Below are 13,520 nucleotides of genomic sequence, written 5' to 3'. Positions count from 1 at the left end.
AAGCATTAAATAGATGTAAGCTAATGAAATACTCTTTGGCTTAAATAACATTTGTCTTTCCCTGGACAGAGGCGAGCAACAGCAGTCCAGAGTCTCGTGTGGGAATGGTGGGAGGGACAGAGAGAGAAAAGAGGACAGTGGTGCCGTTAGCAGTGGTGTCCACCCTTACTGCAATATGTCTGCTGGTGCTGATCAGCATTCTCATCTATTGGAGGTACTACCAAGCACACACAAGAGAGAAAAAAAGAGAATACACTTTTCAGCACTAAATGATATGATTATATGGTCAAACGCATGTGGACAGCGGAACATCACACCCATATGTGGTTCTTCTTCAAACAGTTGCCACAAAGTTAGAAGCACATGATTGTATAGAATGTCTCTGTATGCTGTAACATTACAGTTTCCCTTCACTGGAACTAAGAGACTCAAACCTGTTCCAGCATGACAATGTCCCTGTGCACAAAGCGAGCTCCATGAAGACATGGTTTTAAGGTTGGACTGGAAGAACTCGAGTGTCCTGCACGGAGCCCTGACCTCAGCCCCACTGAACACCTTTGGGATGAACACCGACTGCACCCCAGACCTCCTCAGTGCCTGATTTCACTAATACTCTTGTAGCTGAATGATCACAAATCCCCACAGTCACACTCCAAAATCTAGTGGAAAGCCTTCCCAGAAGAGTGAAGCTTATTATAACAGGAAAGGGGGACTGAGTCCATATCAATGCCCTTGGTTTGATATGATTGATTATTCATATGAATTATTTAACAAATAACTGTTTAATCTGTTTAAATGTGGGATATAAGTGAGAACAGCTGTAACTAAAACATTCGGCATTTGTGTTTTGTTTTCTTTTTGTTTGTTGTTTGTCAGTGTGAGGAACAACTTGTCATTTAACATCTTGTTCTAATCTAATGATTATTCCCTGTTACAATCACAATAACCAATTTGCATTACAAATAATGAATTTGATCAATTAAAAATAATGTGAAAAAAAGACACATGAAATTTCATTCTTTACCTTTAAAAAAAAATCTAAACGGTGCTAAATGTCACTGAAGTTCATCGTAATTACCCCTAACAAGCCAAATTTAAACAGGATAAATTTAACCAGCCTCATTAAACTATTAAACTGCTACACATATTTTACTACTACATAAAAAAATAAATTAAAATTAACAAGCCCCTTCCATGAAATGTAATATGAGGGTTTAACCTCAAGCATTATACTGTATTTTATTTAAGTTACCAAACATGACTTTTCGGGTGTTCGGGTGTTCTACTGTTGTGAGTGAAAATACCTGTGTTTTAGATACTGTTCTCTGGACTCCTCTTGTTGCTGCCAGTATTCAAAGTTCGGTCTGCGATATGTGGTGTTGCAGGTGTGCAAGGAAAGAAGAGACCACGACTCTTCCTTGTGTTTTCTATTGGTCATGTTTTTAAGGGTCACAAATGCGCGTTGATGTTGATATCAACTCAGCAGAACTTTTATCTTTTATTCCGAATGTAGTCTGATGGCTCTGATAAGCATCTTGTTATCTCAGCAAGAAGCTTTTATGTGCCTGGTGAAATCAGTTGGTCCGTTTTGTGTTCTTAACAACTGCCTTAACAGTTTTTTCGACCTGTACACTCTTACACTATAGCATGTCGGTTAACCACAGAGCTGTGAAAAAGTATTTGCTTCTGATTTTTCTGTTTTTGTGTGTATCTCATACTGAATTGTTTCATAAATTAAAACAAATTAAAACTTTTTCAACAGTATGGAGTTGGTTAAAATGTCTTACGCAGTAACACACTATACCAAAATTGAAAGAAATTCCAGAAATGATGAGGAAGGTGATTGAAATACATCAGTCTGGGAAGGGTTACAAAGCTATTTCAAAGGCTCTGGGACTCCAAAGGACCACAGTGAGAGCCGTTAACTCCAAATAGAAAAAAAACCCCTCAATACAGTAGTGAACCTTCCCAGAAGTGTCTGACCTTTAAAATTCCTCCAAGACCACAGCAATTAATCATTCAGGAAGTTACAAAAGACAAAAGTTCAACATTTAATGAACTACAGGCCTCTCTTGCATCAATAAAGGCCACATGACTCCACTATCAGAAAGACACTGGGCAAAAATGGCATCCATGGAAGTGTTGAGGTGAAAACCACTGCTAACCTAGAACACTAAGGCTCATTTGAATTTTGCCAAAGCACACCTAAATAATCCTAAACCTTTTTTGGGAGAATGTTCTGTGGACTGATGAGTCAAAAGTGGAACTGATTGGAAGACAGGTTTCCTGTTACATCTAGCGTAAACACAGAATTCCCCAAAAAAGAACATCGTACCTATGGTCAAGCATGGTGGAGGGAGTGTGATGGTGTGGGGATGCTTTTCTGCTTCAGGGTCTGGGCAACTTGCAATAATTGAAGGAAACATGAATTCTGCTCTCTACCAGAAAATCCCAAAGGAAAATGTCTTTAATTATTAGTTATTGCTGCTGAAGGTGGCACAACCGGATTTTAAGTTCAAGGGGGCAATTAGTTTTCACATGGGTGATAGGTGTTTGCTTCAATAAAAAATGTAAAATAAATAACGTGTGTTTACTCAGCTTGTATTATGATGTATTTTGTTTGCAGATCTAAAACTGTTTAGTATGAGATATACACAGAAACAGAAGAAATCAGATACTTTTTTTGCAGCACTGTAAATGACATCAAATATAAAAAATCCAAGTCATAATTGACATAATTGATTAATGTTGACTACTTGTTGCAGCTCTAGTGTTTTAGTGTTTAGCATTAAAATCTGACTAAGAAATGTGTGGGGTTTTTTTGTGCTTGTGTGTGTGCAGGAAGTGCTTTCAAGCAGCAAATCTTAATGTAGAGGATAAAGCATCTCCCAGAGTCATAACAGCTCCATCAACACCTCTGCTCCTTAATACAGGTAAATGTACACACACACACACACACACACACACACACACACACACACACACACACACACACACACAGTTTAAGATCTTAGCAATTTTCTGTCCACACACATACACACCTGCAGTACATATATATTGTACATACGTGAACACGTGCTTTTTCAGAAGAACATGCAGCCCTTCCAGTGAAAGAATTTGTGAAGCACGTCGCGGACCTTTACTCCAACAACACGTTCTCTAAGGAGTTTGAGGTATTCCTCGTGTCATTTTGTTTGCTTAAATTGTTACACCACTTAATTTATTAGGATCTACATGAACTGTTAAGTAGAGCTGCAACAACTAATCAATCAAATCGATAATAATCGATTGTGAAAATTGTTGTCAATGAATCTCATTATGGATTAGTTGGTCTGTGTGCTGCATGAGGTATATTTACTCATTACATTACTTCTGTTCTGAAAACACGCTTCAGAGAATATATACTAAAATTGTGTCCCAAATGAAGTACTGTACACTTACACTATGTACTATGTACTCTACCGTCTAGTGTGTGGATTTTAGAAAGGTAATATTTTCTCAAATTTATATTTGACTAGCGTTTTTTTTTTACTAAAGGGAAGTATAAGCCGCTTCCTGGTCAACGGCGCATGACGTCATACGCACGCTTGCATTAGCAGATACCCAGACTTTCTTCAGTTCACTGTTTATATCAATGTTACCTTTTATTCCCAACATGACCTCAGTCACCATCAGACAGAGGTGTGATCGTCACGAGGCTGAGGAATATTAAACACTGTGGAGATCAAACAGTGATGCACAAGCAGAAACTTAAGTTTATATCCAAAATGCTCCACTGTGTGTAAGGGGCAGGGGAAACTGGTGCGAGTTGCTTAAAAGGTTTAGTTTAATTTAAGCTTATTGTCATTATATGTTGTATTTGTGCGCTTGCAGTGTAAATCCTGTCGTTTATTATAACGGAAGCGATGTGTTACTAATGAGACCACGTTGCTCCTCACTCGTGGTGTAAACGTACTGATACAGAGTGGGAGCGCAAGTAAGCTCTGTCATGTCTAATTAAAACTCTATGATTAAAAGTAAAACAATGTTCCTAAAAGCAGTGAGTAACAGAAACCACAAGGTGCAGTGAAAGGGAGTTTTTATTATGAATTCAGAACTGTAGTTTAATTCAGTGCCTTTTGTGCATCCATAAAAAATTATGCATAAATACTATAAAATTATAAAACCTATTTATTTTAGTTTATATATAAGTATTTTTGTATTACGTTTTATGGATGCAAAAAAAGCACAGAATTAAACTACAGTCCTAAATTAATAATATATATTTACGTTTGCCTCACACCTCCAGGGTTGGGAGTTCGATTCCCACCGTGGCCCTGTGTGTGTGCAGAGTTTGCATTTTCTCCCCGTCCTCCGGGTACTCAGGTTTCCTCCCCCAGTCCAAAGACATGCATGGTAGGCAGATAGGCAAAGTGTCCATAGTGTGTGAATGGGTGTATGAGTTACTGTGCCCGGGGGCCATCTTCAGTCTTGCCACTGAATCATGGTGGTCACTTTAATCCAATTCACGCGCAAGTCGAGTTCCAGTTTGTGTTCTCCATAATGGAGGTGGAAATGGAAACTTCAGTCTTCGTCGAAATCGACGGACGAACTTCTGTGTGTGTGTGTGTGTGTGTGTGTGTGTGTGTGTGTGTGTGTGTGTGTGTGTATTGGGTTCTTTTCTGTTTTGGACAAACAGTTATGTAAAGTTTTAGTCTGAAGTTCATATTTGTAACATTCAGTTTATAGATTTTATTTTAAATAAATGGAAAAAAAAGGTACTGAAAGTTTGGCCCGCCCCATCCAATTAATCGATTAATCTTGGGGGAAAAAATAATCGGCCAAATAATCAATTATGAAAATTATCATTAGTTGCAGCCCTACTGTTAAGAACTGTGAAATATAACAGGAATGATTCCACTGACTTGCAGAACGAGAACTGAGCATGTGCAGGAACTTTGTCTAAATCACCAGCATGTTAGCACACACTGCCTCACGCTCAAATGGATTCTTTCTCAGTCCTGCTAACCTTCAGGGGCAGTGTATAACACCTGAATAACCCTTTATGTGCCTGTATGCTGAAATATTAGACCAACGTCACATAGTGATGTATGACACAGTACTCACAACAAACCTTTTTTTTTCTTTTTAAATACTGCACTCATGCAACAATCATTCCCTTTTATTTTCTCAATGTCGGACTACATGAACACCATATGGAGTGTAAGAAATTACAGACTGCCTCTCAGCAGATTCCACCCTGAACTTCAATTCAATTCAATTCAATTTTATTTGTATAGCGCTTTTTACAATAGACATTGTCTCAAAGCAGCTTTACAGAAATATCAGACCAACTGTGAACTGTGTTAGGATAATCTTGTTCCCCAAAAAGACCATTTATCTCGGTCTCAGCAATATGTGTATAATACCACCTACAGTGACATTCACACAGTTATAGTAAGGGAGCGGCAGTGGGACATCACGAACCATTCCTGAACAAAGGGTTACCTGACCGTAATTAGCATTCAGACAGACATCTGTCTCGATAACCCTATCACCTCACCATTTGGGGTCACACCTGTAACAACATCAGTACTGTGAGAACGGAAAGCGATCACATCAAATGCTATCCTTAATTTACATTTAGAATGAAACTTAATTTACATTACATACAGAAAACCTGGTTTGAAACACAGTACAAAATGTCTGTTCTGATATTGTTCGGGGTTCACTTTGACTCCGACGAACCCGAAGTGCTTCATGTACTTTGTCACCGCCATGCTGTAATAAAGTTATTCTTCATTGAGATCTCCGACATCCTCTTCAATTTTTCTTACAGGAGCTATCTGCTTAGCAGCTTGTGATTATTGTATGAGCTACAGGTTTAGTGCCCTTCGAAGATATGAATAACCTTCTCTTATTAGCATTCTACCCTACTGGGCACTGTAGCATCTGGTAGCATTGAGTGTTCCACATCCTGTCAGGTTCTGCTAATTAACTGGCAATTTTAGCTTGTTGCTTTCATGTTCTTCTAATTTAGTTTACTGACATTGTTTACTGATGAGTCTGCTATTCTTAGCTATGATTCCCACTGATAATAATCAGCTATGTTACCACTAACTTACCATCATTACCAAGGATGCTGTGTCTGACTCAGACTATATACTGTGTTGACTGCGTGGGGATGCCAGTGCTGAGACACATACTCAACTGGCAGATTTTAATCCTGACTCAGAGCTAAACTGCCCGTTGATTGTAAATGGCCAGGTCCAGGACAACCTATAAGCATGGCGATGGGCATTTTTACAGCTCAAAACGTCACTCATTGGACAGTGATCACATCAGATCATTGGTCCTGATGAAACTGTCACAAGGGTGTAAATTACAGTTCTGATGCTTGTCCTGAGCCTTATGAAGGGTTTAACCTCACTGATCTCACTGATTTCACAGCCCAAATCTTTTCTTTGTTTTTTGGGCAGAGGTGCTATAGAAAGGTAGATCCCACGGCGCTCAACACTCTCTGACCAATTTATTTGGAATTAATTCATTAATTAATTAGGAATCTGTTCATTCATGGAAATATCTAATCAGGGCATCATGAGACAGCAGCTCAGGACATAAATGCATGTAGGCATGGGTCAGGAGTGTCCGTTAATATTAAGATCGAACATCAGATTGCGGGAAGTGTGATTTCAGTGACTTTGACCATTGCATGGTTGTTAGTGCCAGACAGGCTAAGGGTTACATTAATATTAGAGTTAGGGTTAGGGGTTATGGTTATATTAAGGTCAGGTTATTACCATTTTATCCCTGGTTTTGGTGATGGTACTTGGTCAAGGCTTTATCCGCGGTTGAGTGTGGAAATTGTCTGAGGCTAAGCTGTGATTCCTAACTCAGACTTTGTTGATGGTAATTGGTCATGATGTTATCCATAGTTGGGTATTGTATTGATGGGAATTGTCTTGGGCTAAGCTGTGACTCCTCTAATTATCAAGTCTGCGAATAATAAATCAGTTGTGCGCCTACCCTCAGTGGGACTGGTGGTGAGCAGGAAGGGCTGTGCTGTGGAATTTTGCTGATTTCAATGGTTGTCCTTCATCCATTTTCTCGTGTTTTCCCACAAGCACAGATTCAGGGTTATTCCAGGTTATGAACGTGGCACCTTTGAGCATCTCTAGCCCCTTCTGGCTGTTAAGATTAGTTACATATATAACTGTATGTCTATGTATGTCTATAACTGTTATATGGTTCGGCGAGAAGGTTCCATGGAATGGCTGTTGTATGAGACCGCTATTTGTTGTGACTACTGCATCATGCATTACAATGCATCACATCTGATCATGTGTGCACACATGCACAAGGGATTATTCAGGTGTTATGCAGTGCCCCGGGACGTTGTACACAGTTCATATAACCACAGTTACATATGTAGCTAGCGCTTTATGTATCAGCACTGGCTGTTCACTGTTTGTCCTGGACTCTCATTGTTGTGTTTTTTTTTTCTGCGTTTTCACTCCTCATCCCCTGATTAGAGCTTGAAAGAGTCTTACGAGGTAAGACATGTCAGTCTATGTTCATTCTCCCTTTAAATGCATAACTGTAGTTTGTTCTTGTCTCGTCTGTCCTGGTTATTGTTAACGAAAGCATCATTGCATGCACTTTGCATGACTCCAGTGTGAAATGTAATGATACCTAAACTGGAAAATTTAGTTGATAGAATGTAGGGAATTGGACAGGCTTTACACAAAAAAATGTGTGGGTTATTTCACAGGAAATTCAGTCCTGCACCGTGGACATGGGTATTACAACAGACAGTTCAAACCACCCAGACAACAAGAGCAAGAACAGATACATCAACATCTTGGCCTGTAAGAGAACCAATTACTTTCTTCTACACAAACACATACACAGTACAGTCTGTAAACAAACCTGTGACAGTCTTTGTGTTAAAGAGAACTGTTGATTGAACTGAAATGGACACACCCCCAGAAAGAAAGAAAAATCAAGTAATTTTTCTTTCTTTTGTTCCAGATGATCACAGTCGAGTCAAGCTAAATCATAATGCAGAGAAAGATGGAAAGACTGGAGACTATATAAATGCCAGTTATGTGGATGTAAGTGTAATACGTACACATTTGAGTGTATTTAGTGTAAGGTATTAACCACTATAGAAAGCTACAATCTTTTTATTGACTTATATTGATTTAGACAGGTTTTAAACGCATTGCAATAATAACAATCCTGACCTGAAGCAATGATACTGAGGTGTTTTTTTGTGTGTGATGTCTTAGATACACTTAATACTGTTGGGAACATTCTCCTCTGGTATGATTGACACTGTGTGCCTTTTTTTTTTTTTTTTTTTAACAAATCTTAACTAGAATTATAAATTGTTCTAGGGCTACAAACATCCAAAAGCTTATATAGCAGCCCAGGGTCCACTGAAGACAAGCCTGGAAGACTTCTGGAGGATGGTGTGGGAGCAGAACGTTAGCGTCATTGTCATGATAACCAACCTGTTGGAGAAGGGTCGGGTAAGGTGACGTAGACTTGCTTTATGAGAAGATTGTTCAGATTTTTTGGAGAATGACTTATACAACTCATATTCACCAGGCATGTGAATATGATTTTTAGAGACAGATGTGTTATATTGGAGCTGGAAATCAATTCTGCAGTGGAAGAGTTGAGCACTTTAGAATGCTTTGCTTTGTATGTACTTCCTGGCCCTGTTCACTCTCATGTGATATGTCTTTATCTGGTTCTCAAAAACAGGTGATAGAGATAAAAATTGTTGTGATTCCATTTATTTCATTTCATGAATCATACATAAAATATTCAATATTTATTTTGTTGTGATAAGTGCTCCCAGAATGATTGATAGATTTTGGGGGTTAATCTCATTGGCTGGAAAATATGCCCATAAATATAATAAAAGTTTGACGGATATTAATGAGGAATGACGTAACTGGACAAAAGTAAATCTGTAATTATTAGCAGTGATCTCAAACATCTGGAGCCCACTTTATAGTACATATCAAGACATATAGTATATACGGTATAAAATATCAAATAACTCAAATATCAAATTGCCCACAGAGAAAATGTGACCAGTACTGGCCTATGGAAAACCAGGAAGAGTATGGGAGTTTTCTTGTCACACTGAAAAGTACCATAACGTTGGCTTACTACACCAAGAGGACCTTCACCCTGAGAAACATCAACAACAAAAAGGTTCTCCATCATCATGGTTCAACAGTCTGAGCGAGATTTATACAGCATAATGGCAAAACTGTCTGAACTTTATAAAAAGGCAGATTTTAGGATCATATTGTTTACGTGTCCATTTCATAGGGTTCTCTGAAGAGTCGCAGTCAGGAGAGAACCATTGATCAGTACCATTACACTCAGTGGCCAGACATGGGCGTTCCTGAGTACACACTTCCCGTGCTCAAATTTATACAGAAGTCGTCTGAGACGCAGAGCGCTGACTCGGGCCCTGTGGTGGTGCACTGCAGGTAAATAGCTGGAGTGACACTGAACTGAAATCTGTGTGTATGTGTGTATGTTCTTTATAAATACTATTAGAGTTTAAAAGATGCTTGGAAAAGATGCTTTATGAATATGTTTAGTGCTGGAGTGGGACGAACAGGAACTTACATTGTGATAGACAGCATGCTGAAGCAGATAAAGGCAGAGCGGACGGTGAACATCATGGGTTTCCTGAAGCACATCCGCACCCAAAGGAACTATCTGGTGCAGACTGAGGTAACAACAATTCAGTATACACATGGAGTACAAATCTATACTATTACAGGAGCAACACTTGACCTCTTGCTGCACTTTCCTAAAGAAATGGATACAGTACGTTCTGTAAATTAACCTGTCCAAATTTTATGGCCCGTAGAAATGATGGGAGAAATTACACAAAGATCTGATAGGAATCACAGAATGTATGTATATTAATTATCCAGTGTATGTGAATATCCTGAATTAATGGTGTATTTAGGTTCTCTTGGAAGCTTTGAAAGACACACATAGAGATACGACCTGACATTAAACTCAATGTGTGCTGATTGGTAACGGATGGGGTTGACTCTCAGGGGACTGGAACGGGAATACGTGATCCCGTTTGATGAATCAGCTGGCGTGGTCTGTAGGTCATTAGCTTGCTGAGGAACCTGGGAAGCCAAAACAACAAAACTTTCAAACTATTATTGTCCAGTTGCTTACTTAATGCACTGGGCTCCCTCAAGAGTTAGTGTTAAAAAAAATCATATTTCATTCTCACTGTGGTTGCTAGGACTACGGTTGCTACTATGACCCTAGGACTGCAATTACCACATGCAGTTTTGCACTCGGGTCTCCTTTGAACAGTGGACTAGTTCAACAAAGAGACTTCATATAAAAAACATAATTTCTTAACTTTCCTTTACTTTCACACTATCCGTTGTTACCCAGATGAGGATGGGTTCCCTTCTGAGTCTGGTTCCTCTCAAGGATTCTTCCTCTTAACATCTTGGGGAGTTTTTCCTCACCACCGTCGCCACTGGCTCGCTCAATTGAGATAAATTTGCACATTTAAAATCTGTATCCTGTGTTTATATGTTTCTGTAAAGCTGCTTTGAAACAATGACCATTGTAAAAAGCGCTGTACAAATAAAACCGAATTGAATTGAATTGGTCTAATTCCCTAATTCTTCTTGCTATTCTTTCAGGAACAGTATGTTTTCATTCACAACGTGTTAGTAGAGGCCATCAGGAGTAAAGAGACACAAGTATCAGCCAGCCACATTCATGCTTACGTCTCTGATCTTCTCACTCCTGGACCAACAGGCAAGACTCATCTAGAGAAACAGTTTAAGGTATGATGAAATTTAAAATTTGCTCACTGGCTTTGCTTTTGGATAACAAGGAACGAGACAATGATCTCATCTCTTTTTTTTTTTATTATTGTAGTTGATCAGCCAGAAGTGTGCAAATCAGGATGACTATGTGACAGCACTGAAAGAGTGCAACATACCAAAGAACAGGACTTCTGCCCTCATGCCTGGTGAGTAGCACTGAGGTATATGCCATATCTCTTTCAGATCATTAAGGTCTAAGACTACAAGACCAAGTTGCTTTGTGGCCCTTACATTAATAATGGGCAGTATGACTGTTGATCTGGTATACCACTTGTAACTCTTCTTAAAGTATGCATACATGAGAAAATAACATATTACAAACACGATATGTCCAAAGGTATGTGGACACCTGACCATCACACTCATATGTGGTTCTTCCCCAAATGGTTGCCACAAAGTTGGAAGCACACAACTGTATAAAACGTCTTTGTGTGCTGTACAATTACAATTTCCCTTCACTGGAACTACTCTATACTCTTGGCCATATAAGATATAATCCACACAGAATGTGACTGGACAGAACAAAACATTAAACAATGCAAATAAATAGAAACCAAAAAATACCAACACTCACCGTTCACTTTATTAGGAACACCTGTATACAGTACGTGTACATTCATGCAGTTGTCTAATCAGCCAATCATGTGGCAACTGCGCAATGCAAAAAACATACAGATACGGGTCAAAAGCTTCAGTTAATGTTCACATCAAACATCAGAATGAAGAAAAAGCGTGATCTCTGTAAGAGGTCGACTGATTGGTTCGAGCTGCCAGAAAGAATGCAGTAATACATATAATCACGCTTTACGAACGTAGCGAGCAGAAAAGCATCTCAGCATGCACAACACGTCAAACCTTGAGGTGGATGGGTTACAACAGCAGAAGACCACATTGGGGTCTACTCCTGTCAGCCAAGAACAAGAATAGGATGGGTTTCTTTATTTAGTTGGGTTTCCCTCACGGTTTCTTCCTCATATCATCTTAGAGATCTTTTCTCTGAACCTATGCTGTTGCATTCTTTCTAACAAGTTCTTTAATTTGACTCATGCCTGCTGTCAGTCCTCTACTCTGCACTCCTCTACTTATAGGAGCCTGAGCTGCAAATCCTTCTGTTTCTTTCCATTCCTGCTGCAACAGCACAGCAAAGGTGGCCACTTATTTCATATTAGGAAGCTGAGCAGCCCAATCTTCTGGAACTTTCTGCTTCCCCTGCTGTAGCAATTCTGCAAATGTATTTACAGTTTTCTGTCTGAGCCACTGAGCCTGCTGTAACAATTCAGCAAATGGGCTACCCACATGAGGTCATTGTCACAAGGTTATGACTTTGTTATTTGTATCTGGCAATGGAAAAGAGCATGTCAAAAAACTCCACTAGTTCCAAAGGAAGCTGCCCCTGATGTCCAGAATGTACGAGTAGAACTTTGTGTCTTTTGTGTGTTTTTAAGTCCACATACTGCTCAAGAACAGTATATTATTGGTTTTAATATTGATCTCTGTGTGCAGTGGAAAGATCCAGAGTAAGTCTGTCTTCAACTGTGGCAGATTCTTCAGACTACATTAATGCTTCTTACATCATGGTGAGAACTGTTTCCACATGACTCTTTCACTGTAGTGAGATTCTTAAGATTATCGTGATTGACAGTTGTAGAGTGTGTTCTGTTTACAGGGTTACCATCAAAGCTGTGAATTCATCATCACCCAGAAACCCCTGGCCAACACTATACAAGACTTTTGGAGGATGATCTGGGACCATAATGCTCAGATCATCATTTCTCTGCCCGATACGCAGAGCCTGGTCAGTCATTGCGTGTACACACGCACGCACACACACACACACACACACACACACACACACACACACACACACACACACACACACAAATAATCATAGGTTGTACTTTTCTATAGCATTGATATAACTTGTTTATTTACAGAGTGAGGAGGAAGACTGTGTTTACTGGCCCACTAAAGAGCAGCCAATCAGCTGTGAGACCTTTACAGTGACACTGGCAGGAGAGGATCAGATTTGTCTGTCTTATGAAGAGTCTCTGGTGGTACATGACTTTATATTGGAAGCCTTAAAAGTAAGAAAACCTATTGAGATACCTTAAACTTAAACTTATTCAGATGCCATCTGTTGATGATGACATACATATAAGTCACTAAAAAGAAATGGCTCTTTTTTTAATAAGGAAAAATGCTAATAAACATTTTATTTTATCAAGTATTCTCTCCCCTTTTAACTTTTCTACATGTTGTAGTGTTATAGCCTGGGATTAAAATGGACTAATTGGGTTTTTTAATATTTGATATACAATATGTCTAACATTCAAAGGTACACAATATTCTTTTGTAACACAAAGGTTATTTAAACAAAACAAAAAAAGCACCAATACTGGATTAGTACTTATAGAACCACGTTTGGCTGCAATTACAGATGCAGGTCCTATAGGATATGTCCCTTATCAGCTTTTCACATCTGGATTCTGAGATTTTTTACTATTCTTATTGGCAAAACTTCTCAAAACCAGTCAGACTGGATGGACAGTGCTTGTATACAGTAAACAGCATTTGGATTGAGATCTGGGCTTTGACTTTCAAGTCAATCACTCCAGAGTAGCATTGGAAGTATAGTTA

General features: G+C 39.0%; 1 protein-coding gene across 1 annotated transcript in view; it reads left to right on the top strand.

Moving 5' to 3' along the window:
* The window catches only part of ptprz1b (protein tyrosine phosphatase receptor type Z1b), a 47,687-nt gene that overhangs the window by 31,239 nt on the left and 2,928 nt on the right, over positions 1 to 13,520 (top strand). The window contains exons 13-27 of the mRNA XM_047162163.2: positions 70 to 214; positions 2,842 to 2,933; positions 3,088 to 3,173; positions 7,512 to 7,532; positions 7,751 to 7,847; positions 8,011 to 8,093; positions 8,379 to 8,513; positions 9,076 to 9,210; positions 9,331 to 9,494; positions 9,609 to 9,744; positions 10,695 to 10,841; positions 10,936 to 11,029; positions 12,387 to 12,460; positions 12,550 to 12,678; positions 12,818 to 12,967. Of these exons, the coding sequence (XP_047018119.1) occupies positions 70 to 214; positions 2,842 to 2,933; positions 3,088 to 3,173; positions 7,512 to 7,532; positions 7,751 to 7,847; positions 8,011 to 8,093; positions 8,379 to 8,513; positions 9,076 to 9,210; positions 9,331 to 9,494; positions 9,609 to 9,744; positions 10,695 to 10,841; positions 10,936 to 11,029; positions 12,387 to 12,460; positions 12,550 to 12,678; positions 12,818 to 12,967 (1,688 nt within the window). The remainder of the gene's footprint in view (positions 1 to 69; positions 215 to 2,841; positions 2,934 to 3,087; positions 3,174 to 7,511; positions 7,533 to 7,750; positions 7,848 to 8,010; positions 8,094 to 8,378; positions 8,514 to 9,075; positions 9,211 to 9,330; positions 9,495 to 9,608; positions 9,745 to 10,694; positions 10,842 to 10,935; positions 11,030 to 12,386; positions 12,461 to 12,549; positions 12,679 to 12,817; positions 12,968 to 13,520) is intronic.

The sequence above is a fragment of the Ictalurus punctatus genome, chromosome 19 (genome assembly GCF_001660625.3).
Source record: "Ictalurus punctatus breed USDA103 chromosome 19, Coco_2.0, whole genome shotgun sequence".
NCBI lineage: Eukaryota > Metazoa > Chordata > Actinopteri > Siluriformes > Ictaluridae > Ictalurus > Ictalurus punctatus.
This window is presented reverse-complemented; position numbering and strand designations above follow the sequence as displayed.